The 22034-nt window shown below is 41.8% G+C and overlaps 1 protein-coding gene across 1 annotated transcript; it reads right to left on the bottom strand.

Moving 5' to 3' along the window:
- On the bottom strand, positions 1-22010 carry ttll11 (tubulin tyrosine ligase-like family, member 11). The gene is made up of 10 exons (XM_083983005.1): positions 20974-22010; positions 17173-17272; positions 16581-16714; positions 13543-13833; positions 13165-13449; positions 11741-11836; positions 11529-11641; positions 4051-4287; positions 3096-3202; positions 1-366 (listed from the first exon to the last, which is right to left on the bottom strand). The coding sequence occupies exons 1-10, from the start codon at positions 21556-21558 to the stop codon at positions 8-10; spliced, it is 2307 nt and encodes a 768-aa protein (XP_083839131.1). The 5' UTR covers positions 21559-22010; the 3' UTR covers positions 1-7.
- Between the last annotated feature and the right edge of the window lie 24 nt (positions 22011-22034).

The raw sequence follows: 22034 nt of genomic DNA, 5'->3' as shown, positions 1-22034 counted from the left end.
CGTCCTATTAGTTCTCCACGTTGGCCCTGAGTGAGCGAGGTTTGATCCGCGGGTGCAGCCGGTAGTCCTGGCTGGCCGCCCTCCTCAGCGGCGCCGGCGAGCCCAGCTGGGGGTTGGCGCCGGCGAGGCCGAGGGTCTGACTCTTGATGGCGGCGGCTCGGCTCGGCAGCAGCGCCCGGCTGCAGCTCACAGAGCGCCGGTCCTCCATCACGCCTCCACCACCGCCACCACCGCCCGTCAGCTGGGCCTCGAGCTGAGCCTCGCACAGATCCAGCAGCGACACCACCTGCTCCCTCAGAACAAGGGACTTGAACCTGCGGCCCGCCAGGAAGAAAAAGGCTTCCACGAACGCCTGCAGGCCCATCCCTGGAAAAACAGACAGAGAGAGAGAGAGAGAGAGAGAGCGGCTCAGATGGGGAGGAACTAGAGCTGCAACAATTAACCGATTAATCGCACAATAATCGATTATTGAATTAATCGTCAACTATTTTGATAATCGAATAATCGGTAGTTTTTTGTAGAAAAAAAGTTCAAGTTCTCTGATTTCAGCTTCTTAATTAATGATATATTGCTTTTATAAAACGGTTACCGGTAATGACAATATAAAAGAGGAATACGCAATCAATTTGATGTAGTTTTATTCAACCAGAAATACATATTATCCAATAAAATAGCCCCACTGTGAAAAAAATAGTCCCACCTCTCCGGACGTTAGCTCCTAGTTAGCTCTGCATCTCGTCTTTTCCTCCGCTTTTTTTCAGGTGAAAGTCGCTGCTCAATCCCCTCTACCATTGTTAACCCTCCCCAGAGGTGAAAGTTCACCATCAGATCGCCGGATTTCACCTTTCCGTTTTATAAATGTGAATATTTCTGGTGTCTTTGTTCCTTTATGACAATAAACTGAGTCTCTCTTTGGTTTGTGGACAAAACAAGACATTTGACGACGTCATCTTGTGGTTTGGGAAACACTGACTGACATATTTCAACATTTTATTGACCAAACAACTAATCGATTAATCGTTTAAATAATCAACAGATTAATCGATAGTTGCAGCCCTAGGAGGAACACTTCACTTCACTCAGGCAAGGTTATTAAAGTTTTAACATTTTCATTATTAGTTTTTATTTTTATTTAGTTTTTCAGTTTTAGTTAGTTGAACACATGATTAAGCAGATTCAGTCTAGTTTTTATTTTTGAGGAATTGACTAGTTTTTATTTAGTCTTAATTTTTCAGGTTAAGATGAACTTCCAACTCCAGCTCACCTGTGACCATAGTGCAGGATAAGCGGTTTAGAAAATGAATGAATGAATGAATGAATGAACTTCCAAATTTGTGAGATTATTCTCTTTTAGTTGCTTCGTTCCCATAAATGTTCCCATCAGTCCGTTATAGTCACGTTACAGTCACTCTATCTACCCGTGGGTCAATTCAATTCAATTTTAATTTATTTCAAAAGGGACAGTGTACAGTTCAAACATAAATGTTGCCATTTGATGCAGCTAGCTTTAAGCTAATTTGCATCTGTAGTCCCTTGGCAGGTCACATTAAAAATACAACACAATAACAGGACAGATAAAACACTCTCCAAGTCGTCCCATATTGAGCTGCGGCGTTTTCTTCCTGCAACTTTAGCATCTCTAAAGAAAACTAAAACAAAGCTGTTGTCTGATATTCAGTTTAGTTTTGCATTGTTCATTGTAGTTTTTATTTAGTTATAGTTTTGATTTTTTTTACTGCTAGTTTTAGTCTTAGTTAACTCTGCACTCGGGGACTATTTTTTCTGCTGCGCAAGAAACGACTGCAGGAAGTTCCTGTTGAGATGAAATAAATGAAATAAACTGTTGTTTTTCCGGTGGATCTGATGAAAATATCAATATGACTCTCATGTCAATCAGCAGGATTTACACAGGGAGGAGTTCTCACTTTATCTAAGAGGCTGCATTGATTTTCTCTTATACACATCATTACCTGAGCTCAACCTTTTGAATCAACCGCTTGAAACTTGCAGAGTCTCGCTCTATATTTTTTTATATTGTACATGAAAACTTGATGCATAATAACAACTGCTTCGTATTGATCCTGATAAATATTAACTGTACGTGTTTTCCTTCCTTTCAAAAGAAGATTACTCTTCTCCAGGCAGCAGCTCATTAAATCTCTGAACTGTTGCTGTGTTAAAGAGTAAAAAAAACAAAAAACACTTGATTATTTTTACATTTTAGTTTTATAATCTACGCAGCGACTAAGGGATGAATTAGAAAACAATAAATTGTGAAGGAAGCGAGAGCCGGAGCTGCAGCTGCATTTTTAAAAACCCAAAGGTTTCTTTAATATCTCGACTGCAGCCTCAGTTGTTCTGAGTGTGCAGAAAAAAAAACCTGAGGAGCCTGTGGAGTGGAGAAAAACTAATGAGAAGCAGCTTCACACTGGAAAGTTTGTAGGTCGTTATTAAAAGTGCAGAGATTACAAGGACAGTTACATCAATCCCTCCTGGTGTCCTTTGAGAAGAAAAAAAAGAAAAGAAAAGAAAAACTTTCTCTGTCCCATACCCCCCAAACAAAAACATGTAATAATGCGTAAATACAGTTCTCCAGTTTCGTCCTCCATCTGATTCCCACCAAATCCTCCCGATGCACATCCACAGAAATAACAGACTCTGACTTCTGTCTCCCTGAATACATATGAGCTCATTTAAAATTCAGCCCACGACCTCGTCCGTACAGGCCCTTCCATCCCGTCCATGTGATCTCCATCCATCCGCTCCGCCTCACAAACATTCCTCGCAAGGTGCAACGTCTGAATTATTCATGTCTGACGCCGGTGTCTCTCTCTCTCTCTCTCTCTCCGACTCCGACGCAGCGCTGTCACGTTTTTGATCTCGGCTCATTTCAATTACGACGGCGCAATGTCAGAGGGAAACTGACGGAGAATGACAAGCAATTATCTCCCGAGCACATTGTTTGCTCCGGGTCTCAAGGATACACGGCTCGCTGTCCTCTACATGTAGTTTCAATGTGAGACTTTTTTTTTTGTTTCTCCATGTACGTACGTGTGTGTGTGTGTGTGTGTGTGCGTGTGTGTGTGTGTGTTTACCTGCTTCTCTAGAATCAGGCACGGCTCCTGACCAGCGACGTGTGATGTCGATGTAGAGGATGTCCACTGACGCCATGGAGAAGTTAGTGTTGCTCAGTTTACAGGTTCTGAAAACAGTCAGCAGGAAAACTTTAGTGGTTAATCAATCTGTGTTGTTTAAAATATGTTAAAGGGATAGTTCAACATTTTGGCAAATTGGCCCATTGCCATAATCCCTATGGTTTTAGAGTAGGTTCGTTACCTTTAATTGTCTGTGCAAGCTATTTTTAGAATGGCAGAGCAGAGCCGTGAGCTGCTCAGTGCTACGCTACGGAGGCTAATGGGATTTCTTGGTTTCCCTCATCAAACTCATCAAATACACAATCCAACAACTCCAAAACGCTCTGGTGGACAAGTTGTGACCTGCACATTCACCACGCTATGAGATAATAACAGAACGTTACCAGACAGAGTTGTTTTTGAGGTAAATTCATGCAAAACCGCTGATGCACGTTCCCATTGGGGGCAGTTCTTCGGCGAGCAGTCTCTGCATTTGCCTCGAAAACAACTCCATCTCGTAACATCTCGTTCACTTGTGTAGGAATCTCACAATGTCTTAGCTTTCTTTTGAGACCAAGATTATTTATACAGCCCTTGTAGTTGTGAAGCTATACTCTATTTAGTTTGTCATTTTGGACAGGAGGAGCGAAAATAGGCCTTGTATGGAAAAGGTTAAGACACCTGGGAACTATTTTAATTTGTGGCATAGGGGCATAATATGTCTCCTTTAATCTTTTTCTATCAGAGAATATAATCCACTTGGTATGTGGATTAAAAACATCTGTGCAGATTAAGTTACAAAAAAGAACTAGAGAATCAAAAAATGCTTCAAAATCAAATGCAGCATGTTTACTTGATTGTATTAAAGTTTGACATGGATGATGCTAACAGAGGGGGGATCCAATCACATCTGTACCTGATGAAGGTCCTGAAGGCCGTGGGGCCCAGACGCATGTTGCCCTTGACCCCGAGGAAGCGAATGAAGAGCGCCGCGATGCGCTCCACCAGCCGCAGGCAGTTGAACTGTTTGGTGTACTTGGGGTAAACCTGCTTCAGACACAGCGAGGGCAGCGCGCCGTCGTCCGGGCTCTTCTCCTGCGACTCCGCCTCCATGGGAATCTCCTCGGACCCGGCCGCCTTTGGTTGGGAACTTCTGTGGGGAAAGAGAAACACAGAGATTATTAAACATTTTTATTGTGTTATGTTTTAATTCTGGGCTTGTTTTTATGGTCGGCAGTCGAGGAAGCTTTTAACCAGAGGATTTGAACATCACAAATAAGCGACTGCAGCTTTATGTGCTGTCCAGGCCTGACTAATGGCTTCCAGGCCCTGCAGGAGAAAGCACAGGACCCATAAGGCCTTTTGTCAGCTGAGATACAGACAGCAAAGACCTGTGCTAGATAAATGCACCGAGGCTTTTCACTGGCGTCTGCACTCACAGCCTGGCCTGGCAGGGGAAAAGGGGAAGAATAATATTGTATGACGGACGAATAACTCTCTCTCTTCACTCCTCAACATTTCACAGCCTTCACTGAGTCTTTTCAGCATCTTACATCCACAACATCCACCTACATCAGCCACAATGACGGAGGCTATAGAAGTAAAACAAAGCCCAGAGAGGAAGGAAGGTTAATTTTGTTTAAAGCGACACTGTGACTCATTAAGTGCTGCAGACCCAGGTGATGCTGCTGAAAAGCACAGTGGCTCTCTGCTATTCTTATAGGCATTAGTCAATGAAAGCCTGCGCTTGCATTAAGACCCGTATTACCAATTCCCCTGCAAAGAACGACGTTGGACAAATTGTGCTTTTAAAGACATCACACTGACGCTCGGCGCAAGGCAGAAAAAAAACAACGTATAAGAGCACTTACGTTGAGTTACTTAAAATGACTAAAAGAAGTCAAAGCGTGGATTTAATCCATCAGTCACCTGTGGCACAGGAAACGTAGATGGAAATGCATACAGCATGCTCAGTGAGCTACACACAATAAGCTCTGGTGAGGAAATGGAAAGTAAACAATTTTATGTTGACTGTTGTTTGTTCTTCTGATTGATTCTCTGCAGGATGAATTTGACTTTAGCTTTTAAAGCTCGGCAGTAGCAAAACAGCTACAATGAGTGAGAATGAGAACCCTCACTGACCCAAAATGACTTTTTACTTCTCAGCAAGCAACAAACAACCAACAGAGGAAAAAGGTTTGTTTTTTCTTCAAAAAGTATGAAAACTATTCAGCATGTACAATTATATAAATATAAGGATGTAAGATTCGAGGAGGATCAGTAGGGCAAAACAAGGCACATGAAGGTTTTAATATTTACACTTACACATAATGGTAATAATGCATCTTCAAGGACAGGGAAACATGTTGACTACATTTCCCTCCATTCAAATGTCAAATGTTCAAAGTCAATTTAAAGAGGAACTATGCAGGATTTGTAGCTTAACTATGCTACATTTTTACCTTAATTAAAGCAGAAGTAAGCGATCCGGTCGTTTTGGCTAATGCTGCGTTCCAGGTAGGCTTTTGAAACCGTAAATTACAGCTTCAAGTCACAACTTAGTAGCGTTTCAGGCAACCCACTCGTGTTTTTCTGACCTGTTTTACCTGTGAAAGTCACTATAACGGCCACTCGTAACTTCCGACCCGTGAACTCGTACCAGATCGAACTGGTACGACTTCACAGGTCGGAAAAACACGAGTTACGAGTTTCCTTGAACGCACCATAACAGTCCTCGTCCCTACGTCGCCACATTCACGGCGTCCCTTGGCTGCACACACAGCCCTGCATGCCGTTCTCTCTCCTCATTGGATAAAAACTGTAGGATACGATAAATGTTTTCTCCTCGGCTCAGAGCAGAGCAGAGGGACTGAGAGACCCGTGTTTCAGTCCAAACACTCTATGTAAGTGATTGCTGTCGGAAGATATAACTATTTAAGACTTATATTAACACAAATATATCACTTACTTCTGCTTTAAACAGCTTTGGAGTAATTGTGATGGTTTAATAAATGGCTTTACTTGTTACAAGATCAGAGCCGCCGCCCCGGTGTCCCAGCTCTCGTCTCTGCGGCACCGCGACACAAACGCGCCCCGTAACCCGTAATCTCTTGCTTATGACAGATCAAACTACACAAATATATACACAATACATCATAACATTTATTGTTTGCAACGTTTTGTACCGCTCTATCGACTGATTTCTCGCCGGCTTCGCTGTGAACAAATGCACATGGCCCAGAGGAGGGTTAGCAAAACAGAGGAAAAGCGACTGGATTTACATAGTTCCTCTTTAAAGAAAAACGACTGTTGGTCAGGACTTTTTTTCTCCAGCAAACAATTAAAACTATTAATAATTTCCTAATAAATCATTCCTGGGTTGTTGTGATTGGTTCCCAAGCTTCAATTTTGCAGCAACAACTCATTGATGTGAACTTTCCTGAGGCCACCGAGCTTCTCCGGAGGGACTTGACTCTTCTCATAGAAAATGAATGGGAGCCGTGGGCTGTGTGTGTGTGTGTTTGTGTACACACTGTGCTCTCTGTGACACCTCCCTCGCTTTGATGTTTACTTTGCTGCACCTGCACAACAACACATTACACTTTTATCATTCTTATTGCACAGTTATTGAGTCCAGTGACCTCGAATAATCCCCCCTCACGTTGCCGAGGGTCTCATCAGGCAGAGTTAGTGTAAAAAGTAAAACACCTGTCTGTGTGGGCGTAGACAGAGAGAGAGGGCCTTTAAGGATAACTCCTATGGTCATGAGCATGAAGACACATAAGCAGCGAAGGGAAATAAACAAACGTCGAGGGGATAGAGCAGCGCTGACTCTTCTGAGGCCGTTCCTTTTCTCTATGAATTAGTAAGCAGTGTGAATGGCACCGAGAGAGCACTGCTGAATGTTTAATAGAATCAATCATCCCTCGGCAGCTAGAAGGACACCACCCACATCTATTTAGACAGGACAGGCTCGGCTAAAAACGGACAAGATGACAGCCAAGACGGACAGTGAGGGGAATGTCGACAAACATTCCCAGCAGACGGAGAGAAAGAGAGAGAGAGAGAGAGAAAGGGATGATGGAGGCAAATCGAGAGGGTAAAAAGGTGAAGAATGACAGGTTATTAGAAAAGAACATCCACAGGCCCGGTGTCAAATGTTAGTTGAGAGTGGATGAGGAGGACTGTGGCTAATTCAGCTGTCATTAACCTGCCTGAGTGCTGCTCTCCCCCCTGCTCCTCCTCCGGTGAGTAAATCTTCAAAAAGCCACGGCAACGCAGGAGTCAAAAGGGCTCAAACAGGTGTCAGTGATGATGATGATGATGATGATGATAATGATAATAAATCTAAGTATCTGCGCTCTTTTCAGAAGTCGAGCTAAACTTTTTCTCAGAGTCGCACAAAAACATACACCCACGAGATTCAGGAAATGGTGCTCACGAAAATTCAATTCAAAGCTGTTCTCAGTGAAAGAGCAGAAGAGGAAAACCCATGACTCAACCTTAGTTACCCTCAGACTGCACCCAGTCCGCCTTTATATCCGTTTATACAGGTGATGCATTTGTGTCGTGTTTTTGAAAACAGGTATGAATATCAGCTCTTTTGTTCTTCTCACCCACATTTTCTCTGACACACACACACACACACACACACCCCATAATGGCTCATAAATCACCTGCAGAGAAACACCGTATACAGGATTAATGAGCTGGGTGCAAGAAGTACATGTCTAAGAGTCACTGATACCATCACATCCTCTTTCTCACAAGCCCTCATTTATCTCGTCGCCCCGTTTTCTCCCAAAAACGCCACATTTCGCCCCTTTTGTTCTGCCGTTTTATATTGACTTATCGTTCTTACATAAGCTCTCGCTCCATCTCCTTTAAATAGAAACACCTTTTTTTTTTTTACCGTGTGCCGGGTCAGCTCTCATTTCGTTCTCGCTTCATTTTGTCACACACACGGAGGGGGTGGGGGGGTGAAATCAGTCTAAACTCCACAGCACAGGTATGTTTACTTAGCAGCAGACCATCTGTGCAGTAAACAAACTCCTAACCTCCCATCTATGTGTGATGATACAAGCTGGCTGAATGAAAAACAGTAAAAACAAATAAAATCAGACCTTCCCCATTAAAATACATTGGAGCTGAATCTAAACGGCAGCTTAAAATCATGTTTTCATAAAAAAAAACGCCATCCCAGAGACAGTGACTCATCAAAACGCTCACAATGCCAATCAAAACACTGTCGTCTTCTAAAACGTTTTGACTCGGCGCTCGTCTCTCCCACTTGTTTCCCTTGAATCTGTCCTTAAGTCTGCAGCATCACATGCTTGCATCACCTGTGAGTATTAGATCCTGGAGTTTTATTTTTTTAGATTTCACACATCTTTCTGCACAAATGGCTTGATAAAAAAAAAGGAAAAAAGAATAGATATAATTCAGTGTGATGAGAATCATTGTTTTGCCATCAAACAAATCAAATCGTGCATTACTGTCATGCTGCAGGTTGCAGGTGCCTTTGTGAGCGACCGTGCACAAACACAGAGAACAAACCGTGGGAGTGAATGATTAATGAGTTCCTATTTAGCGCCCATGTCGCTGGATGCAGTAATGATTACATTTTTTTGGAGCATATCCAATCTTATGGCTAATTTAATAAACATTAGCCCTTGCTAGTTGGGACATAATTAGCATACACCCCCTCCCACACATACACACACAGACAGACACACACACAGAGCTCCTTCAACGCGACTCAGTCACTATCTGCATAGCTGACAGCACACTTTCCTGCAATCACGCCCTGACATGAATACTAACTCGTTGTGGTCGAGGTCTGTACGCTATGACAGAGTTTGAATTATAACTCCTGCTGCCATTATGAGACGTATTGCTAATCAATAAAATTACTATTCAATACCTGAGAACTGGCTGTCTAATCATGTGATCTCTCAGGTTCCTAACCACACTCCCTACACACGTGCAACAACATTACATAATATACGATAAATATGTTACTTGTTATCCTAACTCTTAGCACCAGTGTTGGGCACATTACTTTTAAAAGGTAATAGTTTCTAGTTACTTTCCCCAAAAAGTAACTGAGTTCCTAAATTATAGAATAGAATAGAATAGAATAGAATAGAATGCCTTTATTTGTCATTATACTCTCTGTATAACAAAATTAGAGCCCCCCTTCAGTGCAAACAAGCAATACCATAAAAATACAATATAAAAACACTTTCAATAATATAAAATAAATAGATAAGTAACTAATAACCAGGAAAAGTAACTACTACGTTAGCAATGCCGTTAGCAATGCCGTTATTTTATAACGTTGTTATTCCCATCACTGGTTAGCACTTTTTTCACGACTAGTTTCCACCCTGGATTTTCTACCTGTTATTTTAAACAGGTAATTAACTCGTCATTTATGCAAAACTCAACAGCTTGTGAGAGAGATAACAAACAGCGTGGTGTCACTGGCATTTTAACAGAGATTATTGATATAAATGGAGAAAAGAACAGGTCCCAGGACAGAGCCTTGGGCTCCGCCCTTTGAGACCTCCAGAAAATAAAAGGTGGATCCTTTTCCCAGCTCCAGAAAGCTCATAACTTATTCAAAGACTTTCCACCCTCTTTAGTGACATGGTATCTTTCTACTAACATAATAGATACATGAGAATTTTAAACATTACTGCTAGGCCTTATAACTTTCTTCACACCATAAACCCCGTCCTTGTCGGTGTCACTTTAAGCAACGCTCTATTTTTATGGACGCACTGAATTATATCATATTAAAGATCACTGAACTTGTTTCCTCTGTGACGCACCTCGCCTCAGTCTGGGCTTAAGCCTCTTCTCACCACATGACTGCAGATTATAGATACTCTCACGCTGAGATATTTTATGAAGATATTCCTCCACTATTTAATTGGCTCGAAGAGGCTTAAACCTGCAGATAAACTGTCAGCGTCTACAGTGCAGTGGTGAAATAAATGGAGGTGTGTGCTCACAATGAAATGAGGCAAATAATTCACCAAGCACCAGGGGAAACTCAGATTGTGTAATATCAGGACTAATGTCTGACAACGACAAGCTACTGACTGACAATGCAACAACTATTACTTCATTAAATCAATATTATACTGGTGAAAAATTGTGATTGTGTAAAATATAATAGTCCATAATCTCCACAGTTCAGAGCTGCAACTAGCAGCTGTTTTCATTCAAGGTTTATCTGCCAATTCTTTCTTTTAAATAGCTGACTGTAATAACTTTGAGTTTTTGGTCTGTAAAATGTAAAGAAATACTCATATAGTCTTGACAATAATACATTTGCTGTTACATAATGAAAAAGATCAACAAATATTCAGATTTGAGAAAGTGAAAGACATTTTTGCCCGACAAATGACTTATTTAAAATAACTATTGACTGTATTGATTGTGAAATCAGAGTAGGTTGGGTTTAAATAGCAGAATTTACTGGCAACCAACTAATCAATCCATCATATTAGCTCTGAAACTGTATGTTGTTCAGACACAAAGGTTTTGAGCGGCCCCCAGCATGAGGGACATTAGATTAAAGGCTTATGGGTCTCTAGAAGTATGTATAGAGGAATTAGTTGAGAGGGATGTGTATGCTGTGTGACACTGGTGTGATTCATGAACAAGAACACAATGTGGTTCTGCTGATTCGAGCTCGACAAAAATACAGCAATGCAGGAGGAGTGAGGATTAAACATATTATAGGCGGATTATTTCAATATGTTACTGGTCATGAATATAATAGTTAAGTGGGTATTATCCCCGAGAAGATATCCCCCTCCTCGCTCGCAGAACAAAGCAGATCAAATATCTGATATCGAAGTTAATCTGAAGAGGAGGCGAGGCAGAAGTGAGGGAAGGAGCCAAAGAGAGAAAGAGAGAGAGAGAGAGTGAGGGGGAGAAATAGGCAAGAAATGGAGATGGTGGAAGAACAGAGAGTAAATCCTCTTGTCACAGAAGAAAAACAGATTGAGAAGACGAAGAAGAGGAAGAAAAAACAGAAGGCCTAATGGTAGAGGAGATTTATTGCCAGGCACCACACAGGGCCAGTCAGCCAGAGAGATTGAGCCACCAGACTTGTACAGTAATGTGAGAATTTCCACCACGGCTCAGCTGAATTTAATTTTTCCATTTAACAGGCTTATGGAGAGCTGTTGAGTGGTGCAGAGCCGGGCTCGGAGGAAAGACGGGCGGAGGAAGATATCATGTCTTTAAAAGTGGACTCTAAAGGCCAGCAGACAAAGACTGGAGGATATATAAGAAACTTGAAGTGTGTGTTTACTGCGCGTGACGTGTGTGTGTGTGTGTGAGTGAGTGTACATTTGTGCAAGCCAGTGTATTTACATTGAAGCTTTCTTGTGGCCAGGGTCCATTAGGCGAAGAGTGTCCCTTATAACGCCCACTTTGACCTCCTCATCCACAGGACTGGGGACGTATTCAAAAACTCCTGGTGCAACCTGAACAACACACACAAACATTTATTATAACACTGAAAATAGCATCGACATTATTACAGCGTACTGTATGACACGACTGATATTGACGATCACGTTTACCTCCTTTTCGTGCTCTATCCTCATGCTGGGGTTGGAGTTGACCTCTAGTAAAACTGGCCTCAGGTTCTTCATCAGCAGGATGTCAAAACCTAATACCTAAGACACAATCACACACTTTATTACAGACTGTACATATAAACCTCACTGGAATACAAAGCTACTATTGTAACTGCCAACAAAAAAACCTAATATACCCAAACTCACTCAACTCTAACTCTCTCACTAATAAATTGAACAGAATGGAACAGGATGACTTCTGTATAACTTCTTTAAAAACTTATTACAGATAAGACAGGTCATCATAGCTCATTGGGCTGTACATGCAGTAAGAAGCTTTCCTGAAAAAACTAAAGCGTTTGAAGAGTCTTTAGAAAGCAAAAAGGGAAAGGAAAGAGAGAGAAAGAAAGACACTGACATCCAAGATTGTTCCTGCATTGAACAACAAACTTTAAAGAAAATGTCAGAATAAAGACGATCAACCTAAGGAAAACCTCTCTGTTTCAAGACAAGTCGCCTCCCTGCCACAGTCACCTGGATGACTCATGATATAGAGGGAAGGGTGTTAATATTATGAGACACTATCCGGAGTTATAAGGCTCATTTTGTATGATTTGTTCACATGTACGAGAGAACTAGAGGTGTGTGTAATACTGCTAAAATACAGGTGTTTTTCAAGGTGGAAAAGCGAAATTGGTGAGAATGTGGTTACAGGAAATGGCATCATGCTTGGCACTAACTGGAGAAATGAACTGATGTTGCCAAAGGGAAACTAAATAACTACAGAGAAATAGGGAGACTCGGACTGAAATTAATGACTAAATTTGATTGACAGCACTTGTGGAAACTGGCATGCCTATGATCAATAAACATGACCAGTATTGATTTTGTGTTTTATTTCATTCTCATTTTGGCCCTTTTTTTTCCCTTTCTTTCTTTCCCTATGTAAATGCATGTATACCGTTGAGGGTGGGGGAAGAGGGGTGTTTATAATGTTATTGTCCCTGTGACTGTACATAACAATAAATATATTGTTAAAGGGGTAGTTCAACATTTTGGCAAATTGGCCCATTGCCATAATCCCTATAGTTTTAGGAGTAAGTTCGTTACCTTTAATTGTCGGTGCAAGCTATTTTTAGAACGGCGGAGCAGAGCCGTGAGCTGCTCAGAGCTACGCTACGGAGGCTAATGGGATTACTTGGTTTCTCTCATCAAACTCATCAAATACACAATCCAACAACTCCAAAACGCTCTCGTGGACAAGTTGTGACCTGCACATTCACCACGCTATGAGATAATAACAGAACGCTACGAGACAGAGTTGAACTATCCCTTTAAAATACTTATGCTTTTCACCTGTGCGCATCAAAATAGTGCGTTCATCACATTCCTGCTGTACATATTCTGATGTCAACACAGCCTCTCACCTGGAAGCATGTGGGTCCCGGTTTGCCTGGTGGTATATCGGCTTGATAATAGACTTTGAGCTCAGGCACCACAGCGATGGAAGTCTTGATGACAAGAGCGATGATGTCCGACCACACCTTTTTGATGTCGACACCTTTAGCTGCCAGCCTGTAGAGCACGCTGGAGAGTGTGCGCTTGCTGCCTGTGCTCTGGCTGTCGGAGTGGACAAAGTTGCCACTGTGGACGTTGAGGGAGTAGTTGGTCAGGTGCATGAAGACGTGGCTGAGGTTCTTCTGGCATGGCTCCTACAGAATCAGAGTGAGAGTGATTAGTACTTAGTTTTGCGTTTGCTATAAAAACCCCCAAGTGTGTTGTTTATTATGGCACCTCTAGGATACCTGGTAGGGCTCGGTGCAGAACCGTGTCAGGCCCTCCTTGGCAATGTAGATCTCCAATGGCTCCAGAGACTTTATGAGCACGTAGAGGCGAATGTCAAACTTGAGCTTGTCGATGAGTAGCGGCTTCTGGATGTACTCCTGGACTACAGCCTGTTTGGCCTGTGGACCCCCCATGAGCTTTAGGTCACTGGGGTCACGGATGAGGTAGATGCCGTCCCCCTGAGAGCCGCCATCTGGCTTGACGATGAAGGTTGGATTCACCGTGGCGTCGTTCTCCTTCACCATGCGGATCTAGGAGTCAAAAAAAGACAGGTGTTAACAAACACGACAGTCACTGAGTGGCTCTATCTTATGGTCACTTAAAGGGATACTTCGCCCATCTCGCGCAGCCACCGGGAGGTACTGCTACAACAAGGCTAAAAACAGAGGTCAAATTAACTTTTTCATGTTGCGGATACAGGACACTTGGGTCAGTACGGACAAGCAGTATGGAGGTATCTGGATGTTTCATAGTGTGTGTTTTGGATGATTCAAAAGTGAACTCTATCCACTGCCATTATATGAAAATCCGTTGCCAGCCGGACCCCCTGGAACTGCAAAATCATTTTGATAACTCCGAAAGTTCTCCGAACCCTTCCTTGGCATGATGGTGAGTAGAAAATTGGTGAATTATCGATTTTGGGTGAAGTATCCCTTTAAAACAGCTGTTTGCGGATGTCAATAACATGGATTGTTGATGAAATATTTGAAAAGGTGTCAAACAAGAAATTAATGTTTAAATAATTGTCATAAAGCTCTCTTAATGCATTTACTTCTACATACAAGTTAAAATTATCAATTTTTCAATTGAGTCGGGTGTTAACAAACTGACAGATTAGAAAGCAGCAGTCAAAGTCAAGCCTTATATTTTTGATTATGTAATAATCCTGTTTGGCTGAATGACTAATTGTCATTATGTCACACAGACGTAACAAAGGAAAGCTTCTGTTCAATAGGAAACAGTTTTGTCAGTGATATTCTGGTGCCCCCTGCTGGACATTATACACAGCTGCAATATAAATATTTCCCATCAACCAACAACAGAGGCTATTGACAATCTGCCAATGCAATTACATCACCAATTAAGATTCATTCAGTGAAAAAATGAGAACCTGCTCACTGCTATCAGTATTGATAGCAGAGGCTGAGATTCAACTGCCACCTGCCAAAATCTGTTAGCTCCTCTAATTAGATCTGACTACTAATCTGATTGTTACATGTGACCTTAATGTGTGATGCCAGAAATATTTATCTACCTGCCAAAATGGACATGGAGATTTAATTTAAAAAAGAACATATTATTTCAAATGTCCTTGTCTGAACCACATTCCAACCAAGTTGATGAAAATAACACACAAATTTGGATCAATGCCTCCATTGTCGGCCTATCTGTGACATGTGCCGAGTGGCGCACATGGTAACTGTAATTTCCTTGTTCACTGTGGTCACCCAGGAGAAAAGGAGACAGAAGAAGCTTGTCTCTTCTTCCCTTCCTTCCTTCCCTGTGTCGACATTCACTCAATTCTGCTTTTCCTTCTCGGGACAATTCTGCTCGACTCAACCATGTGTTAAGGGGCTATTGCGCATAAATGCGTTACAGTCTGGCTTTCCACCCCTCGAGGGGAAGTGAGCAATGAAGCAAGCCCATGAAACAAGGATTAAACAGGTCATACTATTTAGAACGCCACTGTTGCAATGTAGCGTGGTGAGCGTCCGTCCACAGCAGAGGAATTGGAAAACACCACAATTTAGTCTACAACTTTTGCATGTGTTGATCCCACTTATCAACTTTGATTCCAATTCACAAGGTCCCAATTCGATTCGATACTGATTAATTCAGAGATATTTCAGTTTTAATACCAATTTGCTTGGTTATGAAAGAGATTTTCACAAAAATAATGTTGCAAATCGTACAAAGATGGAACTCTCTAACCTGGTGTATTATTAAAAAATATAAATGTTTACACTAATTGGACCGAAAAGCAGTTACATTAATGCACATTTATTTAACATGACCCACTCCAGAAGTAAACAGTGCAACACTGCAATGGCATACATTAAAAGATCAATCTAAGGAATATGAATCTAAGGATATGAATCAATATCGGATCTTTCAAATGAAGATCGATATGAATCGGAAAATCGTTTTTTTTTTAAACCCAGCCCTAGTCAGAAACTTATATATGGTTGGACTGTGTGTGTGGCATATATGCAAAGTTGAGCATGTACTGAAACTGTTGTGGGAGCGCGATGTAAACAACTCAATAGAAAGTAACAGAAGGTTGCCGGAAAAGTTGCAAAATTTTGCTCCATGATGTAAGAAGCTATTAGCATATTCATGGCGCCATCTTGTCATATTTCCATTCTGCATAGTGTCAGCCGATTTCAGCCCTTGATCTATTTGCTTCTCTCCTGCTCTCTGTGCTCACATATGCAGTATTTTTTTATACAGCCTGATTCTGACTAAAGCTGTTCTCGTTTGCAGGTTTCTCTGTTTGTGTTGTCAGAAAATGGAACAAGTTTGAAATTGTGACTGAGGCGCAGCTCCTTAAGACAACGTGTTGATTTCCAAAGTGCTGCTGCTGCTCTGCAGTGACAAAATCCTGTTTTCTTTTTTATTATAACTGTGACGTTGTCTGGCAAAACACATCATTTACAAGGCAAAAGCTATGCTGTGATTTCAGCTCTACTTACTTGTAAATTGATCGCTTGGAGAGAAAGCTAGAAGTGATAGAAAATCTTTATTTTGTCTCACACAGAGCACAGCTAACAAATTGCTGCTCTTGCCAGCAACTGAGTCTGAGTCACTGCTATATTATTATTTATAAAGCCATCTGGGAGTTCATCTTGCTATCTTGCATCTCAGTCCAGACATTAAACCATTAAAACTAGTAACTGGCTTCAGTGTTGTGGCTGGTCTTATGCATGTGTTAGTATCCGTGTTTAGACTGCTGCACGTCGCACAGAAATTACAACATTTTCATCTTGTGCCACTGCACCTGTGTGGAGAACTGCTGGTACTCCTCCGGCAGGATCCAGGAACGGGGATAGAAGTTGTATTCTTCTGGGAACAGCTCCTGCATAGTCCGCACTGCACGACTCAGGTTGATCTTCCTCAGCATTTCAATCATTCCTGCAATGCACCATTTGAAAGACACTGCGCTTGAAAAACACTGTGATTAAAGTCTTTTCTTCAAATACAGCTAGTTTTAATGCAATAAGACGGATCCTATAGAGAAAAACAGACTTAACAGACACTAACTTGTAAAAAGATCTAACACAAGGGCGACACAGCGGAAGATAAGTGCAACCCAGAAAGTGATGTGAATTTGGTTGTACATTTGTTACAAATACAGTAATCTCTGAATGATTACTGTTGTGGCATGAACGGGTTGGTATTGGAGGATCAGTAGGGCTTCGACTAAATCCCCCCTGTTGTGATTACAGAATACTGAGCACACATGAAGCACTGGGAGCTGAATTCAAGGCCTCTCTCCACCTACAGTTCAACAAACATCAGTGTGAGGTGCTTGATGTGAACAGAGTGGGTGTCTGTCGCAGGTGAGGTTTGAGAGAGAAGCTCTGAAATACCTGGGAACTTGTTCACCTGCCCTGAGACAATATTTTCATTATCATGGAAGGAGACGCCATGCCAGTAGATGTCACAGGCCGCTCGTCTTCCCAGAGGAAACTGAAGAATCGTACAAAGAGAAGAGAAAGCAATAATTAAAAGACAATCTAAAACAACAGAATAACAACAATTAATTCAGAAAGTCACACTGCTTCTGCATCTGTAAATGACAAAGAGCGCTTAATCTGTTAGTATGACTCAGGACACTAGTGAAGTGCTTGTCCTTCTGGTGATCCCAGAGTGGAAGGATAATCTTGCCTAAAGATGGTAGGCCGTGCGTGTGCTGTTGTGATGAGCTGGGAGAGAGAAGAGGAAGCGATACTATAAAAGGATTTAGAGAGAGTTAGGAAAACCTACTGGCACAAAGCACAGCTTTTGTCCACTAAACCTCTTCTCTGCCCACACTTGCACACTCCAAACCACATATAATTCATCCAATGTGTTGCTGCAGTGAAGCTAAATGGACGGGATATTCCCTCCTATTGTGATAACCATGTATCGGTATTCATTTCCAAACTCAAACACAAGTATCCCATCATAAAAAAATGTTTCTTTTTTTTTTAACAAAGCAAAAAGAGCTCCAGCAGTGTTCATACCCTGGATAGTAAACTATGAAGACAGCTTCCACTTCCTACTCACTGCTGTGTCTCACTTCTCTCTATCAATGCATTATGTATTACTGGATGTTTCCTGTGCTCCGTCAAAACCTCCATGCATGAAGTTTCTGCTCAGCAAATGGAGTTAAAGCTCCGTTTACACGCCACATGACCGAGGTCATAACTTTGGTCTCAAGATAAGAGAAAAACATCTTCAGTATGTGGCTGCATCACAAACACTGATATATATTTGTGACTACACCTTTAAGTTATCCATGTGTTCTTGAGAATGCATTTAGTAAGTAACCATTTACTGCTTAGAAATTGTTTCTCCTTTTTGTCTTTCTCTTTTATTTTATTAGTCTGCGTGGGCTCTTCTTCCTGATAACTTCAAAAACAGATCTGAATAATTTATTTCAAAGATGCAGTGTTTTCCACGCAGCTCGTTGTTCACATATTAAAACCTGACACAGCTCTCATCTTTAACTTTATAATATCCTGATGACTCCATGTCAAGTTGTACTGAGAGATCAGCAGCATATCGTCTATCACCATTGTTAAATTCAATCCCGATATGACCCAACCAACTGCCCAGCTACAAGACAGACCAGTGACAGAGTTACATCTCATTAACGAGTTAGTATGAGAGAGTGTGAAAAGAGGGAAACCCTACTCGACAGCCAAGACCTGATATAATTACTGCCAGGGAGAATGCCTTAAGTTCGTATGACTGTTAAATCGCATCAGGGAAGGAGGTCAAATTAAACGGAGTAGTTTGTAAAGGATCAGGATCAAAAATAGCCATCTTGTGTGTGTCTATGTGTGTGTGTATGGAAAGATAGGTCAATGTCCATGCACTTAAAGTGGACTTAGTCACATGTGGGTAATTTTCCAAGCCACTTTGTGAATGAAAACAAACACTGAACTTGCTGAGGTAGCGCTATTAGAGCAAAAAGCAATCAGAGGGATACGTTAAGTTGCATCATCATCATCATCCCTCAAATTTACAGAATGTATAATCTAAGTTATTCAGGTTATTGGTTTCTAAGTGCTCTACAATGAAGGAAGACAGGGTGGGGTGGGGGGGGGCTTTAAAAAATGAACGCGCTTTAACTCAAAATGTTCGATTCTAATGAAAATACCAGCACCGTGATTAAACGCACAGTAATTAGTCTCGTTTTCGAACTCAGATCCCGGGGCTTGCCATTCTCCCTCTGCCTCAAAGAGGACTAGAAGTCTATTGGATTAGCGGAGCTTAAGGCTAATCATTTCCCACTGTTTGAGAATGCCATATGCTTAAAGTCAGTTGACAGCTGTCTCTCTGGCCTGAGAACGCTGCAGATGTACAGGGCGAAGTAGACATTTGGATGCAAACTGGCCTTGAAGCCAAATGTTTCATATCATCATTCATTCACAAGAATGTCCTCATAAACTGTCAACTGGTCGGTGTTGTGGCCTACAACTAGTCTATGTTCATTTTAATAACTGATATAAACAAACAGAGCGCTGCCTCTGGAGTTTCAGCTCCTTCGAAGATGTTGACAGGCACTTTCAGAACGACACGGGATCTATAGCGCCCTTGACTTTGTTGGGGGTGGATCATGTGACCGCAGCGTGGTAATGTATAGTCTCTCTGTCCGCCGTTTCCGATGGCAGAGCTGGAAAGGTTTAAGTGTCACTGCATGGTCACCGGTGATAAGTAGAGTCGTTACCTCACCTGTCTCACCGCATTGGCCCCGTCTTTACTTCTCATGCATAATGGACACCGTGTTGATAATGGCTGATAGATGGTATTAATTGCATCGCATTCAAACTGACCAGATGGTGTTTGTGGCTCGTAGAAAAAGAACTGGATCAATTAGCCCTCGCATAAATCTTTAAAAAGTTGTTGCTTTTCACTTGGAAGGAGTTTCATCCACATCCATCCTGTGTAATTGTATACATTTAACAAACTGGCATTATCAAGTGGTTGGGTTAAAGGTCATAATGTAACCTAAAATATTAATGTGTTTAGTTTTATTTAAACAACTTCATCAATACAAACTTTGTAGAGACACTAGAAATAAATGCCCAAAGGTAAAAAGGGCAACTAAATCAGTATACCCTAAATATGTAGTCATAAGGAGAACATAAATGACTCCATTCACAACTTAATTTGCAAAACCGGTGCATGAAATTCTGCAAGTTTTGCATGCTTGAAAGGAAATTCCTATGTATTGAATCCGCATCAAATCAGACACATGACTACTAACATTTTTTTCTAGTTTCAGCTTCAGCATGTTTATAATCAGCCTAAATTCCTTGGTCCAAGCCACTCAGAAAATAGTGGACGGGACAGGATATCAAAGACAGTGAAGCAATGATTAAAGTTGAGTGTGTAAAGCCTTCATCCAAAAAAAACTCACACACAATTCAAACTACCGATACTTTAAACTTAGTGATTCATGACAATTTGTCAGAGATACTGTCTCCACCTTCTGTCTCAGCTAAAAGAAGCACACAGGAGAACTACTTCATAATCTAAAGTCCTATTCAGACAGAACAGAAGAGGTTGTGTAATTAGTAAAAGATTGATTTTAACTGTTTTAATCATCAGTTACAGTAACAAATTGGAGATTAAGTTTTAAGTGTCATTTATTGCTTGTTTAATGCCCAATAAAAGTCGTCTTAAGTTGTAGCTGTGCTGTGCAGATCTTGATATCAGTCCCTGGTGTTTCTCAACATCAAGAGGACAAAAGATGAAAGAATATTTTCTGTTGCAGAAGGCATTAAAGGGCAAGGGCAAGAACTGGCTTGACTTTTGGCATATTAACACTTTCATTACCATTTAAAAGCTGAATCAAAAAGGATGAGCTACATTGGTGTTGGTGTAGGAGCATGTTGTTGAGTTTATCTACACTAGTAAACAACTGCAGACATATGGTTTTTTAAATGGGGCATAGCTGGGGAGAAGTAAAAACAAAAGTTGTCATGCTGGCATACTTCTAACCCACACCCAGGCTGGTTGTCATCCCCATAAAACACTGATTCACTGAACAGCTGGTGTCAGAGATCTGCTTGGTTGAAACCAGGACCCTGGTATGAAATGAAATCTGCACAGCACATGGTTGGGAAAAAAACAAACAGCTGAGGAAAATGAAAACCAAAACTCTCATTAAAACACACCTCTTTCCACTTAAGTTGCTTGATGCTCAGCTTCAGCGCCTCCAACGAGGTCTTGGCTTTGGATGTGTCCACGGTCACTGGTCTTCTCTTCTTTGCAAGTTTGAATCCATCCTCACGGCGTGTGTCTTGAATGATTTTGGATGCATGGATGGTCACATAGTTCCCATTAGGCTCCGACTTGCCCTGCAGGATCTTTCCAGTCCCTCTGATGTGAAGTGTCCTCTCATGCCCAAGTCCATTCAAGTTCTTCCTAACATGAGCAGGAACTACAGAGCCCTGCAATGACAGATCTGAGATGGGCTTGCCACATGAGTTCTTGTCATCTTTCCCCTGCTTATTCCGACTTTTACCTCTTTGTGTAGCGTTACCATAGCTGTTGGTTGTTGTTGCATCTCCTCCAGGTATGGTGATGCTGCTGGAGGGGTCTGGTGAGACAATAGCAGCCGGGGGAGAAGAAGATGAAGAAGACACTGGCGGTGGCAGCTGCTGCTCCTCCTCAGCCTCCACACCCTGTTTCTCTGCATCCTCGCCGCACGATTTCATCTGCTCGAGTTGAACCTTGACTTTTGCATAATGATCACTCATTATAGCGAAACGCTACGAGTGGCACTGCTGGGCAGGGCACGGTTGCTGTACCACTGTACAATAATCCGACGCCGGCGGGCTAACGTTATTGTCAAATAGTATAGCACGCATTGCTACCTTAAAGAGCTAATTAAAGAGTAAAACCCATTTGCTTACTTGTATTGATACTGTTGTCATTCCCCTCCAAAAAAAAACAACACAGCGTGTTAAGGAGCACGGAGCCCAAACCAACAGTCCGCGGCGTTACCTAGCGACAAAACCGGTTAAAGACTGAAGCAGCTAGCATCTAAACCTGGCGTTGGCCTGTCAGACTTCATTTAGCATTTAGCAACATATAGTTCAGATGATGAGCCGTCGGTGCACTCACTCACCCTTTAAACTCATGACAGACTTTACCTCACTGGTACCGTAAGTTACGAGCAGGTTTCAAGCCAAGCCGAGCCAAGCCAAGCCAAGCCGCGGTCGGTCGGTGTTGC

This window comes from Trachurus trachurus (genome assembly GCF_905171665.1).
Source record: "Trachurus trachurus genome assembly, chromosome: 12".
Taxonomy (NCBI): domain Eukaryota; kingdom Metazoa; phylum Chordata; class Actinopteri; order Carangiformes; family Carangidae; genus Trachurus; species Trachurus trachurus.
Note: the sequence above shows the minus strand (reverse complement) of the source record. Positions and strands in the feature narration are given on the sequence as shown.

Bases quoted from the DNA above. Each gene is read 5' to 3' on its own strand.
- ttll11 (XM_083983005.1), bottom strand. From the start codon at position 21,558: ATGAGTGATCATTATGCAAAAGTCAAGGTTCAACTCGAGCAGATGAAA. The intron at 16,715-17,172 runs GTATTTCAGAGC...GGTGCATTGCAG, and splicing joins GCAGGTGAACAAGTTCCCAG to GAATGATTGAAATGCTGAGG. The intron at 367-3,095 runs GTAAACACACAC...CTGTTTTTCCAG, and splicing joins GCCTGATTCTAGAGAAGCAG to GGATGGGCCTGCAGGCGTTC.